Raw genomic sequence first — 17,712 nt, 5'->3', positions numbered from 1 at the left:
TCCACCCTGCCCCAATCCCTAGGCCAGGGGCGCAGTGAGCACCGCTTAAAAGGTGGGGGGGAGAGGAAATAGAAAACACACACGCATCCTGATTATGAGGAGTCTGTCTCTCCTCGGTGGTGGTCCTGGGAATTTGGGAGGGAGTGACCTTTATGGGAAGGGGTAGTGCCTTGTAATACAGCCACAGGCTGTCCATCTCCTGGTTCTGGTTGGAGCCCCGCCCACCACTGCACCTGGGTCGAGGAGGCTGGAGAGACAGGTAGAGTGCTGTCTAGTCCCGGCTGCAATCTAGTCCGTACATCTTCTCTCCTGCACCCCTCCCCCGCCCTCCCGCCGGCACCTGAAGAAAGAAAGGAAGACTAGGACTCAGAGGGAGTAAAACTGGAGGCAGGCAAAGTGAAAACTCGAGGCCACGGGGCTCCGGGGTGTTGGCTGCGAGCTCCAGGACAGGCGGCCGTGCAGAGCCTGGACCTCTGACTGAGGCGGCCGGCTGGGCAGCGTTTCCCTACCCGGAGCCCTCTCCGGCGCCTGTGTGGGCAGAGGGAGAGAAGGCAGGGGCAGGATGGTCCCATCATCAATTCAGAAAGGCTCAAACCGAGTGGGCGGAGAGCTGGGTGCTGGAAAGAATCTGCGTGGCGTACATGTTACCTGCAATAAATCCCGGGAAATGGATACACATCTGCCTGAGCTGGGGGCGGGGAAGGGGCTGGGAGGGGCTGAGCACGGCTCTAGCAAGCGAGGGGAGGACAGGAGGAAGAGTCTGTTCCAACCCGGGTTAAGCGTTTGAAAGGCCGTGATGGTGTAGCTCTATGCTGTGCTGTCCCCGGAGCTCCGGAGCTCCGCTGTAGTGGCGGTTACGAGCTGCCCCCACCCTCAGCCTTAGATTTCTCATCTCTCAGAAGTTTCTCAGCTACAGACTCTCCTCTCTCAAGAATTCCCAGATAGTCATTTTTTTTTATTGGGAAGGGACTGTGAATGGATAAATAAACAGATAAATAAATAACTGAAAGAGTGAGCAAGTGGGGAGAATGCAGCCAGCACGGGAAGGCGGGAGCAGGAGGCAGTTTCTCCCCGTACGTCCCTGCCTCCCCCACCAGAGGGTGGTGGGCAGGCTGCCCCCGGGGGGAGCAGTGGAGGGCAGGGGTGGGCAGCAGCTGGTGCACTGTTGCCGAGCCCACTGGCTTCCCTTCTCAACGGGTCTATCCTTGTTTCCCTGTCCAGGGCCCCCCGGACGGCGAGGCAAGCCCGGAAGAAGAGGCGATCCCGGTGAGTCCCAGGTTTTTCTGGTTCGCAGACCTGGGCCTAGCAGTCTGCTCTGGACCAGGGATGCAATGAGATGCACCAGTGCCCCTGCACCCCACTGAGGGAGGCCGCAGTGTCCGGCGCCACTTTTTCTTGGCTCCTCGACATCACAGGTCCAGTGACTGTCCCGTTTGTGTCCCTGACACCCGCTGAATCTCACTACAACCACAGCAGCGCCAGTGTCTGGCCTCTCTCTCTCTCTGAAATGGCTTCCTCCCCTCTCTGAGGGAATGGATGGGGGCTCCACCTGCCCGAAGTGCCTGGTTCTCCTGGGCGCCCCCATCCCTCCCCAGACTGACTGCTCCTTCCCTTGGCGGAGGCACCAGGAGGAGGCTCCTTCGCCATCCTTCCATACTGGCCTACCCGCTCGGCCGCCCGCCCTCCTGCCGTCCTCACCCCACCTGAAGGGTACACGCCCCCTGCTGCCGCGCACAGTGAAGCTTCCTGGGAGGTGTCCACACACCCAGCCCTCTCCCGCCTCACCTTCCACTCACCCCCACCCTCCAGTCTCTTCGCTGTCACTCCTTCGACATCGTCTTGGCCAAAGTACCACCGACCACCTGGCGGTCCAGCCAGCAGAGGCGTTGCCGCCGCCATCCTCCCTGACCCTCCCTGTTAGCCGCCCTGCCCCCACCCTGTATTCCCAGCTCCACTGTGGCCTGGGTTTCCTCCCACGTCTCTGACCCCCTTCTTTTTGGCCTTTCCCAGGGGACCCCACTTGCCTCTTAAATGATTCTGCCCTCGGCCCTCTTCTCACTTCTCTCTCACCCCTGGGGGCCATGCTCCCCCAGGACACCGGTGATGCCCCCCTCCCTGGATCAAGCCAGATTGTCTCCTCTGGGTCCAGAGTTTGGACATGGCCCCCCTGAGCCAGCACTGCCCCCAGCCTGCTCAGGAGCCCCCCACCCCGGCCGACTGGGCCAGGGGAGCTGAGCAGGCTCTCCCTGACCCTTGGGCTCTCCTCCCTGGCAACGGGCGCGGGCTTCCTGCCTCTCGCTGTGCTGCCTGCTTGCATTACCTCCTTGCCCCTGTAGAAACCCTGAGAAACCCACCGCAGTGCCCTGTGGGGAAATGCCACCAGGGCCCTCCGCGCGCCTTGACGTCCGGGAGCTGAAGGCTGCTTCGTGTCACAGCGCTGAGGCTTCCTTCACTCTAGGTTCTGCGTGTAATCACCCCCACGCGGAGCACGGCACACGCCCAGGCCCGCCCCGTCCGCACTTCATCACTCAGTCCTTGTTTCAGGCCTCGTAAAACGCTTATTGCCTTTCACTGTAACTTCCTGGCTTCCATTCTGGAAGGAAATGAGGAATATACAGTGATTTTGGGGGGGACAAAGTATTACTCAAGTTACTCAACAACCTATTAGAATTAGGACTCCAGTTTACAGCAACACAGAAACCAAAGAAAGGCAAGGGTTCCCTGGGCCCCCGGACCCTGCGTGCTGTGTCCTTTCAGGTTCTTCTCCTATCTAACTCCACAGAACCCTGCAAGATAAGCATTTGTTATTATTCCTGATAGCAGATAAGGAAACTGAGGCTCCAAGGGAAGAATGGTGTGAACAGCCCAGAGCAGAGTCCCCTCCAATTAGCTCTGGCTGGGCCTGGTGTTTATTTCCAGATAGTTTTGCACTCATGCACGCCCTGGCTTTGGCGCCTTCCCTTGCGAAACCAAGCCTTTTCCTGCGTCCCTGGGAAAAAGGCTGTCTTTGCATGTGGGAACGGGATCTGGCAGAGACACCTTCCTGCTGCTCCCCCAGCCCTGCACACCCCTGTGCAGGCCTGCCTGGAGGATGGGGGGGGGGACCTCTGTGGCTCCAGACGGAGCCTTTGCTCAGCAAATGCCTCCACAGCCCTACAGTGTTTGTGTGTCTCGTTCACAATGAAATGAACGTCTTACCTCCCCACAGGCCCCTTTTGCAGCTGGGGAAGGCTGGCTCTTGGACTTCCAGGGTCCTCCTTCTAGGGACCTTGAGCAAGATTCTTTCTCCTTCTAGAACGCTCCTTTTCCCCAAGGACATCCATGGCTCTCCCTCGGCTCCCCGCTGGCTCCCCCAACCCCAGATGCCTCCCCCTGTCCCAGCAGTTCCCATGCCAGGCCGTGGTGGTCTTCTCTGCAAATGTGTCTTTCTCCCCGACCAAAGCACAAGGTCTCGGGCAGGAGCTGGGTCCAGATCCACAGGCTCTCAAGAGATGGTCAACAAATGCTTGTCGACAGGAAGGAGGGGACAGGGGAGAGGAGGGAGAGAGAAGGAAGGCCTGGTGGGCAAATGAAGGATAAAGGCTGAGAATGCAGAAGAAATCCAATGAAGCCAACAAAGGCTGCTTAGCAGATGCCTGCGCTGGATGTGCAGAGACACACGGAGGCACCAGTGGATCTCGCAGCCCCCACATCCCAGGTTGGGGTTCGCTTGCTTGTTCGTCCATCTGCTCTGACCCCAGGAAACCCTCCCTGAACTTCAGTGGGAGAAGCACTTCTGGAACAGTGGGTTACGGACCCTGACGATCCGCTCCCTCAGAAAAGCAGCAAGGACGCTGGGGAACACGGGCCTTGTCAGAACTGTGGGAAGTAATGAAGAACTTGCCGCAACCCCTTAATTCAAGAAAGAAATGATAAGTCTTGCTAAGAACTTCAGTGTTCACGACATTCTACCTCGCCTGTCTCCTCAGTCCCCTGGAACCCTTAGAAGCTGCCAGCCTTGCAACCGCAGTACCTGTGAGAAGAAGCAGCCACCGGGGGAGGCGAACGGCAGGCCGAGGCTCCCCCGGTGCTTATTTGCAGAGAGCTGTCGCTGTTTGACCTGCCTGCAGGCTCCATGGGAGAGCTTGTAGGCAGGACACGTCCTTATCTGGCCCGACCTAGAGCTTGCTCACCGGACAGCACTGTCTCCCGAGCGCTTGCCAAAAACACTCAGCAGCAACTGTCTAAAATCACAGCTGCCTGAAGTGGTAGCAGCAGTGGGAGCAGACAGGAAGCTGACACAAAACCTGAACTAAATACCTAGGTGGTGAGGTGTCTAGAGGGGCCTTGCAAAGCCCCTTTCCAGCATATTCCTGGGGGTCTAGAAGGCACCTGCGGGGGAAGGGCTGTGTACATGTTCAGGGAAGGCCTGAGAGAGCCCGTCTGTCACCTCAGGCTAACCTTGAGGCTCTGCCCAAGCAGGCAGTGAAGGCAAAGCAGAGCTGGGAAGATGGCACTGAGTTGCGCTCCAGCACAGAGAGCCCTTGGCACAGAGTGGGGGACTTACTGGACCAAGGCATTAAAAGAAACCACTGTCTCTGCTGATCATTAAGCAAACCAAATGGACAAGTCAGTAGCTACATGTAACATACTATGCACACTTCGGAAACTTAGTCCAGGAAAACCCCTTACCGTGAGCAACAGTGATGACAAACAGCAGCAACAAAAAGTCCTGAGAAGTAGGAGCAGGACCTAATTTCCACAGTAGACACCTTAAATTACTATCAATGCCCAGTTTTTAACAACAACAAAGATTTGAGACACAGGAAGATATGAGAAAGCATGGCAATAAAAAAGGGGGAAAGCAATGAATAGAAACTGTCCCTGAGGAAGCCCAGCTGGAAAAATTAGACAAAGATTTTATATTTGCTATTTTAAACATTTCTTAAAACTAAAGGAAATGATATCTAAAGAATTCAAGGAAAGGCCAAGAGAATATCAAAGAGAATACAACATAGAGAATATCCATAGAGAAAATATAAAACCAGAAACAAATAGCAACTCCAAAGTACAATAACCAAATGAAGAGTTCACGAGAGGGGCTCAACAACATTCAGCAGAAGAAAGAGTCAGCAAACTGGAAGCTAGGTCAATCAAGACCCTTCGGTCTGGGGAAGAAAGACAAGAGAATGAGGAAAGCAAACAGAGACCTGCAGGACTCTGGGAAATGCACCACCATACACATACTGGGGGGAGAAGAGAGAGAAAGAAGCAGAAGAAATAGATGAAAGAATAATGGCCAAAACCTTCCCAAATTTATTTTCTATCTTGTGGTTATGATTTACTGCAGCAAAAAGCTACAGATTAAAGTCAGCGAAGGTAAGAGGATCGTGGGACCCAAGCTTCCAGCTTGCCTCTCCCAGTGGGGCTGCATGGACAGCCCGATTTTCCCAGCAGTGATGTGTGGCAGTGTGTGCGTGACGTTTCGCCAACCAGGGAAGCTCAGTTGAGCCTTAATGTCCCGGGTTTTTATTGGGTTTCTATTGAGTGACTGATTTTATCTATTCAGTGTCCAGCCCCTCCAAAGCTCAAACTGATACAACATGACCCCAAACCCCCACAATGACTCACATTGTTGGCATAAACTATCCGGTATGCTGGATGGCGTGCAGGTGTTCAAAGATGTTCCTATTAGGCAGCATATTTCAAGGACTTAAAGGTTATCTCCCTCCCAGTTCTTTCTTCGGAATGTGCAGGGCTTGGACAATCCATGCCTGTTGAGTTCACCCTTTACTGCACAGCCTCACAGCTCTCTGTTGTCATCGAAGCATCAGCACAAATGTGACCTCCTCCAAGAGGCTTTTGCCAACCAACCATACCCTCCCTCATTTCCTATCATTTTTTCCTTAAACACATCCCCAAATTTAAAGAAAAACATTTAATCTACACATAAGAGAAGCTTAACAAATCCCAAATAGGATAAACTCCAAGAGTTCCACACCTACCATATTTTGCTGTATATAAGGCACACTTTTTTGTCCAAATTTTTTAGGGAAAAATAAGGATGCACATCATACATGAGTAGTACTAATTCTGTATCTATATAAATGTTTTCAAATCTTTTACTTATGCTTATGCATTTAAAGTGTAACTCTAGAGCCCTGACTGGTGTGGCTCAGTGGGCTGAGTGTCAGCCTGAGAATCAAAGGGTCACCAGTTCAATTCCCACATGCCTGGGCACATGCCCAGGGTTCTGGGCCAGGTCCCCAGAAAGGGGCACATGAGAGACAACCACACGTTTCTCTCCTTCTCCCTCCCTCCCCCCGTGTCTAAAAATAAATAAATAAAATCTTTTTTTAAGTGTAACTCTAGAGAACAATAACAATATCTGTATGCAAAATAATACCCTGGAATACAATAATCAGTTATATAAATAAAAAATAAACAAACAAACAAATTTTAAAAATTAAAATGGAAGAGGTTTTTCCTGAAAGTTTGGGCCAAAAACATGGGCGCACATTATACACAGCAAAACCCGGAAAGCACATTATAGTCACGTTGCCAAAAGCAAAAAATGGAAGGCAGTACTTGTGATTTCTGTCCATCCTGATTTAAAAGACAATTGAATAAAGCAATAAGGCTAAAACCACGTTCACGGGCTGCTAGTGAATAAAGCAGTAAAGGATAACAAAAAGGGATATCTTGGAGCAAAGTACCCGTACAAAATGTAAAGGAATGTATATTGTTTTAAAATCAAAAACGTATTATCTTAAATTAAGATGTTCATTGTAATCCCAGGACAACCACTAAGGAAATAACCTCCCAAAATAAGATTTAAAAAAAGGAATGAAAATGGTACACTAGAAAATACCGATTCAGCAGAACAAAGAAGACATGAAACATATAGAACTTAAATAGCAAATTGGAACAATTGCAAATTGCAACCACATTAAATATAAAAGGATTAAACTCTTCAATCAAAGAGATCAGAGAATCAATCCATCAATCAAAAGTGATCCCACAAACATTCAGCATCATTAATCCTTGGGGAAACGCAAGTCAAAAGCACCATGAGGTATTTCCGTACGCCCTTTAGGCTGGCGACTATTTTAAAAAATCAGAAAATAACAGGTGTTGGCAAGGATGCGGAGAAACTGGAATCCTTGTATGCTACCTGGCCTCGTAATCCATTTTACAATGAAAACGTAAAATGGTACAGCCAGCCTGGAAAACAGTATGGTGGTTCCGCACAACATTTAAAACGGGCCCTGGCCAGGTGGCTCAGTCGGCTGGAGCTCGCACACCAGAAAAAATTGCGGGTTCGATCTCCAGTCCGGGCACATGCACAGCTTGGGAGTTCAGTCCCCTGTCCGGGCACATATGGGAGGCAACTGATCGATCTTTCTCTCTCCCTTTCTCTCACTGTAAAACCAATAAACATATCCGTGGGTGAGGATCGTTTTAGAAATTGCGAATGGAATTATCACATGATCCAGCAATACCACTGCAGGGTATATATCTACAAGAATTGAAACCAAGGTGTCGAACACAAATTGTATAACAATATTGTTCACAATAGCCAAAAGGTAGCAGCAATCCAAGTGTTCATGAGTTAGATGAATGGAAAACCAAAATGTGGTATTAACATACAGTCGGAAACTGTTCATTCTTAAAAGGAAACTCTATAACAGGAAATGCTATAACATGGATGAAACGTGAGGACACTATGCTCGGTGAAGTGAGCCGGTCACGAGAAGACAAATCCTGCGTCACTTCACTCACTGACAGAGCCAGAGTAGTCATGCTCTTATAAACAGAAAGTCGAGTGGTGGCTGCCAGGGACTGAGGGGAGAAACGATGGGGAGGTGGTGTTCAATGCCTACAGAGCTTCAATTTTTCCAAAATGGGAAATTCCTAGAGATTGAATACAGTATAATGTAAATATGCTCAACACTACTAAAGTGTACATTTTCAAGTATTTATGGTATTGGGTCGCAGTTTCGATTCCCAGGCAGAGCATATGCCTGGGTTGTAGGCCAGGTCCCCAGTAGGGGGCGCATGAGAGGCAACCACACATTGATGTTTCTCTCCTTCTTTCTCCCTCCCTTCCCCCTCTCTAAAAATAAATTTAAAAAACACTTAAATAAAATACTTCAAGTCATAAATTTTATTTTAGGTGTGTATTGACACAATTTTTTAAATTTTAGTTATTTTTTAAACATGATCCAACAATATTCTATAAGAGACAAACTAGATTTAAAAGGCAGTGGGTTGACAATAAAATACTGAAAAGATACATCATGCAAACAATAACCAAGAAGACCTAAAGTGGCTATTCTGACATTAGACAAAATGGACTTTAAGACAATAAGGACATTTTATAATCAAAGAATATTTTTAAATTATACATTTATATGCACCTTACAACAGAGCCCTAAGATACATGAAGCAAAAACTGACAATTGAAGGGAGAAATGAACTGCTTAACAATAATGGTTGGAGACCTCCGTACCCCACTTTCAATAATGAATAGAACAAATATGCACAAAATCAAAGAACTAAATTAACAACATATAAATCAACTAGACCAAACAGACATCTATAAAATATCCCAGTCAACAACAGCAGAGTACACATTCTTTCAAGTGACTATGGAACATTCTCCAGTATAGATCAGAGCTTAAGCTGCAAGCCTCAGTAAATGTAAATGCATAAGAATTATACAAAATATGTCCTTTGATCATGAGGAAGTTAAATCACGAATCAATAACAGAAGGAAGTTGGAGTAATTTGCAACTATGGATAAACATTAAACTTCTGAATAACCAATGACTCAAACAATAAACCAACAGGGAAATCAGAAATACTTCGTTAGGAATGAAAATGAAAACGCAACCTACCACAACTCATAAAACGCAGCTAAAGTCGTGCCTAGAGGGAAATGCATGGCTGTTGATACTTATGTTAAAAAATAAGAGCAAACTTACACCAACGCAAGCAGAAGGAAGAAAATCGTAAGATTAGACAGGAAAGGAATGAAATGGAAAATAGAAAACAACAGAGAAAATCAACCAGACCTAACGTGGTACTTTGAAAAAACTGACAAGCGTTTGCCTAGAACTGATAAAGAGAAGAGAGCAGGCACTGAAATTACTAAAATCAGGAGTGAAAGAAGGATGTCACCAGCAACCTTACACACAGAGGAGGACTGCTAATAAAGGGACACTATGAAGAGCCATGTGCCAGCGAATTCTATCACCCAGATGAAGCGGGCAGATTCCCAGAGGGACGCAAACTGCCTGAACTGACTCCAGAAGAAATAGAAAATACGAACACATGGATAACAAGTAGAGAGAAAATCAGTGATCGAAAATCTTTCCAGCCCTGGCTGGTTTAACTCAGTTGGTTGGATGGAGCATCATCTCATAAAAATGGAAGGGCCACGGTTCAATTCCCAGCCAGGGCACACGCCTAGGCTGTGGGTCCGGTCCCCGGCTGAGGTGTTTATGGGAGGCAGTCGATCCATGTTTCCCTCTCACACCGATGTCTCTCTCCCTCCCTTCCCTTCTCTCTAACATGTCCTTGGATGAGGATAAGGGAAAAAAACCTGTCCACAAAATGGAATCAGAAATCAGTAAAGCCCAGAATCAGATGGTTTTACTGATTACTTCTAGCAAGCCTTTAAAGAGAGATTAATACCAACGATTATAATTGCTGTGTTGTCCAGTAACACGCACGCACACTCTGCGACGTCCGCACAACGACGAAATTGCCTAGCGATGCGTCTCTTGGAACACGTCCGTCCCATCGCTGTCCTGGGGTCCAATCTCGGGCGCAGCGTCTGGCTCAGTCCTCAAGGCAGCCCAGAGAGGCTGGGGCGCTGAGTCAGTCCCACGTCCCGCAGACGCGGGCTCCCCACAGAGGGCCAGGGCTCGGAGGCCTGGACCCTCCCTGGGGGAACTGGTCTAATCCAAGCCAGGGCTGAGGCCTGTGCCAAGTGCCTGCCTCACTAACTCATTGTTGGCTCTGAATGTCCCAGCCTCCAAGCCTCGTTTCATCTCCAGGCGAACCCCTGGCTCGCTCGGCTGCCCTGCGGAAACCCCTGCAGAAGCTCGTCCTGGAGGTCGGTTTGGGTTTTCAAGGCTCAGAACCAGGGCCTGCTGGGCAGAGCAGGGAGCAGGTGGAGTGGGAGTCAGGAGCCCAGTCCAACACAGAGGAGCAGGCGTGGGCTCTGGACTCCAGGGGTGGGACAAGGACCCCAGTAGCCGCAGGCACCGAGGCCAGCCCTTCCCCTGTGGTGTGCAGCTGGGCACCTGCCAGGCTATGGAAAATGTTCTTCCCAGTTTGCTTGCCCGTTTAGGAAACAGACGTCAATCATCCCCGGAAGGGCTAGGAGCTCAAGGCGGGCACTGTGGAGCCCCAGAACCTGCACACACCTCTGCTTACCTGTCGACAAGCCACTCATGCACCCTCTGAACCTCAAGGCACACGTGGGGTCCCTGTCCAGCCCCCTCGGCTCAGCTGAAGAGGCCACAGAGCCGCTGACCCTCTACTCTCTGAGACTCATTTTATTTGTTTCCCACACCGGCCGTCCACCCGGCTCTTCCTCCATCACTCACACTTTCCTGACAGCAGGCCCAGCTGATGCCGGAACGCGTGTTTGAAAGCTGCATGCGCAATGAGCTGGGCAGCTGGGGGCCCTCCAGCCGGCCTCATTTTCCGAGGTGGGGCCCTGGAGAGCCTGCTCCAGCCCCACCCGACCCCCCTCCATCTCTCCTGGGTCCCCACTTGCGGCAGGCTGCAGAGCCGGCCCCCAGGACTGCAGGCAGAGCACCGGCCCCAGATGAACAGCAGGTGGGATGTGGAGGCGCAGTGCACGTGCCTGCCAGGTTCCCCTCCCCCCGAGAGGCGCAGGGCACGGAGATGGCACAAAGGCAGGCAGTGGGGCCCCGGCTCTCGGGAGTCGCCTTGCTGGTGGGGCTGACAGACAGTAAATGGCACACAAGTGAGCATTTAATAATCAAATTAATGCTGAGAAGAAGATGGCAGGGAGCTGACAGGAACCGATGGGGAGAAAGGGGAGGAGACGCCCTCCTGCTCTTGAGAGGTTTTCCCAGGCGGTGGGAGCAGCCCCCACCTGCCGGCCACAGGCGGCGTTGACGGGGGCCGGCCCACTCGGGGAGCGGTAGGGTGGGCGTCTTTTAAAGGGCCTCTGACTGCCGGGGTTGGGGTTCCCAGAAGAAGGCGTTCAGTTAGGGGGCTGTGGGGACGCTGCCCCTGCAGAGTGGTGGTCCCCTGGCCACCAGGCCTGAGAGGGGGGTGCCATTCCTGCTCTGGACGCCCCTCTGCAGATGGAGAACAGTGCTGCTGTGGGCACCACGGGGTTGCTTCCCGTCCGGATGCCCCTCGCCAGCCGAGTGATCACAGACACACCACACGCCTCCCGGGGCCTCTTCCTTGTAGCCTGTGAGGCTGTGAGGGAGACGGGGGGGGGGGTTAGGCGGGGAGAGAGGGACTGCGCAAGCAAAGGGCGCCTTTCCCTCAGAGGAGCCGGAAGAGGACAGACGGCTGGACGGCTGGCATATGACCAGATGCCAGTGCTCATGAGGGAAATGGAACCGAAACAAAGACATCACCTCGCACCTGTCAGGACGCCGTCATCGACTGGGCAACGAAGAAAATGTGCTGGTGGGGGTGCGGACGAAGGGACCCCTCGTGCACTGTTCACGGCACTGTGAGTTGGTGCCACCAGCACCAACTGTGCTGTGGGAAACAGTACGCAGGGCCCTCATCAAAAAAGAAGAACGGAGCTGCCTTATGTCCCAGCGATTCCACGGCTGAGCATTCATCCAGAGAAACCCAATTGCTCGTTTGGAAAGATATAAGCACCCCCACATCCACTGCAGCATTATTTACAGGCCAAGAGATGGAAGCCATACAAGCGCCCATCAGTTGGTAAATGAATGAAGAAGATGCAGTACACACACGACGGGGTGTTACTCAGCCAGAGAAAAGAATGCAGTCTGGCCGTTTGTGGAGTGTGGACGGAGCTGAAGGGATTATGCTCAATGAACTAAGTCAGACCAAGAAAGACAAATGTCATTTGATTTCACTTACATGTGGAACCTAAAAACCAAAATAAGCAAGCAAAACAGAAAAAAATGGTAGACCCAGAGAATATTTTGATGGTTGCCAGATGGGAGAAGGCTTGGGGTGGGGGGGGAGGAGAAGGAGTTAAGAAGTCACAGGGCAGTGGCGGGAGCGTAGAGCGCAGCCCAGGGACGGTCGTGGGCGGTACTGGAACAGCCGCGTGCGGTGCCAGGCGGGTACCGGACTTACCAGGGTGATCGCTTCTGAAGTCTGTAAATACCTAATCACTCTGTGTACATCTGAAACTAACATGATATTGCATGTCGACTGTGATTGAATTTTTTTTCATTATAAAATACAATCAGAAGACTCAGAGCGCGCGCAGAGCTGCGGGAAGGAAGGATCTGCTGGAGAGCGGCCGCGGCTGTGCCGGGCGGAGACAGGGGGGCAGGCGGGGGAGCGCCGCAGCCCCGGAAGGTGGAAGCGAGTCGCTCCTCTGACAGCCTGAGGGACTTGGGGCGGGGGGGCGGTCGGGTCCTGGGCGCAGGTGGAGGCAGGTGTGTGCGTGAGGCAGCGGACATGACATGCGTCCCTCCGGCAGCTTTTCTCTCCTTTGTGAAACAGGGCGCGAGGTCCTTGCTGACCTCGAGGAGGGCACTGCATGGGCGTCCAACGGCCAGCACCCTGCCCCGCCGCGGTCTAGACCTGGGGAACGCACAGCCCCCACGTGACCGTTCTCGGGCATTAGCGCCATCATGCATCTGCCCCCAGGCCTCTCCCATGGTGACCCTCCAAACCCAGTGACCCGGGCACATTCCAAGCTCTCCCCTCTCCACCCGGCACCTCTCTTCCCCTTTCTCTCCCAGAAGTCATCCCTCGCCCTTGGACTCAGCCCGGCGTCTGTCCCGTGTGGGGCCAGCCCTGCTTGGGTCCTCTGCTTCCACCATGCAATTGTTTTCTTAAATACCTGCTCGTTGAAGGAAAATTCTGTGAGTCTGAGAGCTCACCTCTTGCACTCTCCCCGAGGTGGGGCTGGCCTCACGCCCCACACTGAGGTCCCGGGTCTGCCGGGAGCAGACATGGCGTCTCGGAAAGTGTGTAGGGTTTGAATTGAGACGCCTCCTTCCTGGATGAGCTCCACACCCAGCCAAGTACGTGGCCTTAGACAAGTCACTTCTTTCTGCTGTCATCTGTCAGGCGGGAGTGTTAGTCATATTCCCACAAGCTGCTGAGAAGGTCAAGTGCAGTCACGGGTGTGCAATGTGCTTTGCACACCACAAGGACACCTGAGTCCACATCTCCGGGGACAAGCTGCGGCTGGCAGCACCAGCCTTCCCGGAGGCAGCCCCTCAGCTGCTAGTCCCCACGGACCCCTTCAAGTACCCTGTGCCCCCCCCCCACTGGGTCCCTAACACCAGGGCTGGGCCTCAGGCTCCGCCCACCCGCCGTCCTCCAGATGCAGTCCCAGGGCCCTCTGCTTGCTCTTCTCTGTGCCCCACACGCCCCCTCCCAAGTCTCTCCCTTCCATAGAAATGAACCCACTCCCCAGTGACCACCAAAATGTGTCCTTCAGGCAGGAATGAGGTCCGATTCCTACCCAGGTGGCCAAAGTCCCACACAGGGGCCAGCAGCAGCCGCCTGAAATGAGCACATTGACCCATTTGTGCAGGGCGGTCCCGCCCACCGAGTGTAGCAGCTGCCTCTGCTTGCCTCTTGCTTTGGGGCTCAGGGGACACCAAAGCCTGGTGCTTGTGGAGGGTGGGCTGGTGGCCGTGGAGCGAAGGCCGGGGGAGGGGACGCTCCTCCCCTGTGGCTCTGACCCAGGCCTCTCTCTCCGCTTGTGTTTTGCAGGTCCTCCAGTAAGTGCCCCGGACTGTGCTCTCTGCTCCCGAAAGATAAGACGTTTTGTTCTCTCTGTAGCACTTCCATGAAAATACTGTTTAGTTAGAGAGGTGTGTCCTAAAAAAATGAGTCCAGACAGGGGCCATATCGTCTTAAATTTGCAGATGAACGCAGGTGCAGAGCTCAGTGGGCTCAACGGGCCCCTGGACACATTCCGTGGCCATTTTCCCAGGGGCACCGGCAGAGCCGCTGCTCCTGCCCACATCCGGCTCCCGGGCGCACAGAAAGGCGGGCGTCGTGCCCACTTTTGCTCCCTGCAGCAGTTGGCCTTTCTCCGTGTTTGCCTCACATGCTTTGGCAGAAAGGGCTCTGGAGTTGGGCAGATGTGCCAGGAATAAGTCTGCGTAGTAACTAGATTCCAGGACCCATCTCTCTTCTTTGCCAAAATATGTCTGGCTCCCTGGGTTCCCTGGGTAGGGCAGCTGGCCACCACTGGGTTTGAGAAAGGGGGGGAGTAGGAGGGGGGGGGAGCCGCGCTGGCATCGCCAGGCAGCATTGAACACAGGGTGTAGCCCACTGCGTTCAGGTTCTTCTCCAAGAAACAGGACGAGCCTGCCTGTGGGCAGCCCGCTAAGTCCTGGCAAAGGCACCCCAGAAGCACATTGAGAATCTGACTGAGCCAAAACGCACCTTCTAAAGGAATTCCTTTGGGATGAGCTGTTTTATTTTTGACTTCCACTTGCCATGATTCATTTCCCGATCGCCCCCTTCGGGATCCGGGCTGCTGGAGGCACGCAGCGCCTCGCGGAGCCAGAGTGAGCCAGCAGGAATGTGCAGGTGTACGGGCCGCGGCATCTTCCCGCGGCTGAGTCAGTCCCGGCGACCACATGGAGGCAGCCCGTGTGAACTGGCTGCAGTGCGTCATGCGGGGGGCTGGGGAGCAGGGGTTTTGAACTCGGCTGTAAAACTATTGTTTTAAGCAATGCAGAACCCCGAAGCTGCCGCCTGAGGTGGATGCCAGCCTCTGAGACGCGGGCAGGCGGGCACTGCTCCGAGCACGTGGGGCAGAAGCAGGGATGCCTCCCTGGCCTTGCCAGGGCCGGCTTCCTTGGCTTGCCCATCCCGGGGCAGCGGCGGGCAGGACACCCTGTCCACGCTCTCAGCCCTTCAGCAGTATAGGAGCATTTTCCACGGTGGCTGTGACACGGCCCCTGGGAACCCCGTGTCCCCATGTGGCCCTGGCCATGGTGCTGAGTGGTGTGGGGAGGACTCACGTGGGTGCGTGTCCTGGTGGCCCCTTCAGCCTGGCCCAGTGACGCAGGACACGGGTGCTCCAAGCCCCAGACCCATCAGAGCCCCGAGTCTCCCCGTAAAGGCTACCCACCAGCAGCCTCCACTGCAAACTCTCGAACACTGGGGGGCAGAGGAGTCTGGGGGGCCCTGATTGAATGCTAAGTGTTGCCATGTGGTGTTTCTGCAGAAAGTCTGATTATTAATGACGTATTAATTACCACAGGGGCAATCAGGACGAGATGGCTACCCGGTAATTTGCCGTTTATTTTTTTCTCTCTTTGCCCTTTCCTCCCAAGCCAGCACCCTCCCTCTGAGCCTTTTATTGAACTGTCTGCGCTCCTTCCTCCTCTGCTCCTCAGGGCTCTGGTCTTTCCGCGGGACTAGCAGTAGCTCTGGGTAGGAAGGACCTGCGGGTGTGGCCGGCTGGCCTGAGGGTGGTCGCAGCTCCAGCTGCCCTGCAGGCAAAGCAGCGAGGCTTTGAGAAGGCATCGCCCTGGGGTCCCCAGGCCACCACCCCCCCCAAGCTCAGTGCCCGCCCAGCACTGCTCTTCCCGCCTTGGCTGCAGAGCGCCCTCTTCCCAGTACACAGAGAACTGCCTGTCTCGCCAGCCCCACGGTGTCTCTGCTCAGGTCCCCAGACTGGCTGGGTTCCAGTTTGGCCTTTGTGGTGCCATCACTGGTCAGATCTTTTACAATTAAACCTAAAACTTAGCTTAGGTTTGGACTCAGTGCCCCTAGCCCAGGCTGGTTGGGGCCACGCAAGGAGCGAGCTGAAAGGCAGCGGGCGCTGCACAGACGTCCTGCTGCGACCGGGCCGGGCAAGTCCTCCGTCAAGTCGGAGGCTGTGTTTGCTCTGGGCCTGCAGCCAGAGAGATGCAGGGAGGGAAACATGGGTTGATTCAGGGGCCTCTCTAATGGCCAGACCTGTTCAGAACCAGGAGGGGCTGGTGATGGAGGCAAGATGGGTCCCAGGTCTGCAGGAGCTGCCTTCCCCGGAGGCTGGGGGCAGGCAGGGGGCCGGGGGCCGGCCAGAGCTGGCGCCTCAGGCTAGGTGGCCTAGGGGAAGGTGCTCCCCTCTCGGATCTTCAGGCTCCTGCTGTGTGAACCAGGGCGAGGAAGACCTCACCCATGGCCCCGGGGTTGGGGTCAAATGAGGAGGTGAGGGCAGCATAGAACCATCAGCTGCCAGGCCCTCGGGGACTCTGTGGGGACCCTGGAAGCATTTACCTCATGCCCAAAGCAGCCCATACTGGGTTCGGGGCAAGGCGGGGGGTGGACGTGGGACGCGGAGCTTGGAGCTGTGGGGAAGGAGGTGGGTTGGGTCCCGCAAACCTTCCTCGCTGCCTGCACTCGGCCCTCCAACCGGCCACCGCTGGGAAGCCGCTGGGAGCAGGCCCCACCAGGCCTCAGGGGAGGGGAAGCCGATGTCTCTCACAGGGCTGAGAGCCCCCTTTTCCTGAAGTTGCGCAGCCCCGATTGCAGGCCCACCGCCATTTCCACACCAGCCTGGGCCTCGCCCCTGGCGAGGCTGGCCTCATTGCAGACCCTGTGTGCCCGCCTGGGAGGCTCCCAGCATCCGCATTCTCATGCTGCCTGGTGGGTTGGCCCTTCCGTGGGGCCAACAGGCCGGAGGAGGCACATGTGGGCAGGGGGCGGGCAGGCAGCCGTCCGGACTCCCGCTTTTGGGGCTGAAAGCCCCAGCTCTTGATGGGTGGAGAGCCTGGCCCCCAGCCTGGGGTCTGTTCACAGAGCCCTGCGCTCCACATGGTCATCCCAGAGGTCATCCCAGAGGTCAGAGGAGCGGCCCCAGAGGCACCTGAGCACGGAGCATCACCCCAAGTCCCGTCGCTGAGACTCAAGTCTGGTCTTGGCTCAGCCGTGCACACTCGGGCAGGCCGCAGGGCCTCTCAGAGCACCATGGGGGGGGGACATCACGCCCACAGGGCCAGAGGGCTCGGGAGTGACACAGCCAGAGCCCCCCGGGAATGTCTCGCTCTCTCCTCCTGCCAGAAGCCTCAAGAGGAGGAAGGAGGAGCTTGGGAAATCATTCCAATCCCCCCAAGGGCAGCGGCAGCGTTTGGAGAACTATTGGTTGCATAAAAGGGAGTTGGTTACCTAGTAAACTTCAAAACCTGCCTCGGAGGATTTTTGGATTTTTTTAATTTTAGTTTGTGCCTGCACCTTGTCACTTCCTAAAGGGAACTAAGAACAGGGAAAAAGTCCCCAGGAAGGTTGTGATGGAGACTGAGCTGAGTTTTCCAAATTCATCCCCTCCCCTGAGCAAGGCCTGCTGCAACCCGGTTCCTTTGCAGAGCCCAGAGTCGGGGCTGGGAGGACACAGGAGGCCCCCACTCTCTGGGGTTGGAAGCGGCCTAGCAAGGTTCTGCGGGCCGTGTCCACAGCCCCCTGGCCCATCCTTTCTGCCACAAGACTTCACTGAACACCCCTCACACCCCCCATGACAACTGAAGGGTATTTATTATAAAGCCCACCGCCCCCCACCCAAGA

The 17,712-nt window shown here is 54.1% G+C and overlaps 1 protein-coding gene across 1 annotated transcript in view; it reads left to right on the top strand.

The window, feature by feature from the left end:
- COL23A1 (collagen type XXIII alpha 1 chain) overlaps positions 1-17,712 on the top strand; it is a 278,834-nt gene that overhangs the window by 223,964 nt on the left and 37,158 nt on the right. Inside the window, exons 3-5 of the mRNA XM_037164065.2 lie at positions 1,222-1,266; positions 13,921-13,928; positions 15,428-15,454. Of these exons, the coding sequence (XP_037019960.1) occupies positions 1,222-1,266; positions 13,921-13,928; positions 15,428-15,454 (80 nt within the window). The remainder of the gene's footprint in view (positions 1-1,221; positions 1,267-13,920; positions 13,929-15,427; positions 15,455-17,712) is intronic.

The sequence above is a fragment of the Artibeus jamaicensis genome, unplaced genomic scaffold (assembly GCF_021234435.1).
Source record: "Artibeus jamaicensis isolate MK-2021 breed Jamaican fruit bat unplaced genomic scaffold, CSHL_Jam_final contig_1085, whole genome shotgun sequence".
Classification (NCBI taxonomy): Eukaryota; Metazoa; Chordata; class Mammalia; order Chiroptera; family Phyllostomidae; genus Artibeus; species Artibeus jamaicensis.
This window is presented reverse-complemented; position numbering and strand designations above follow the sequence as displayed.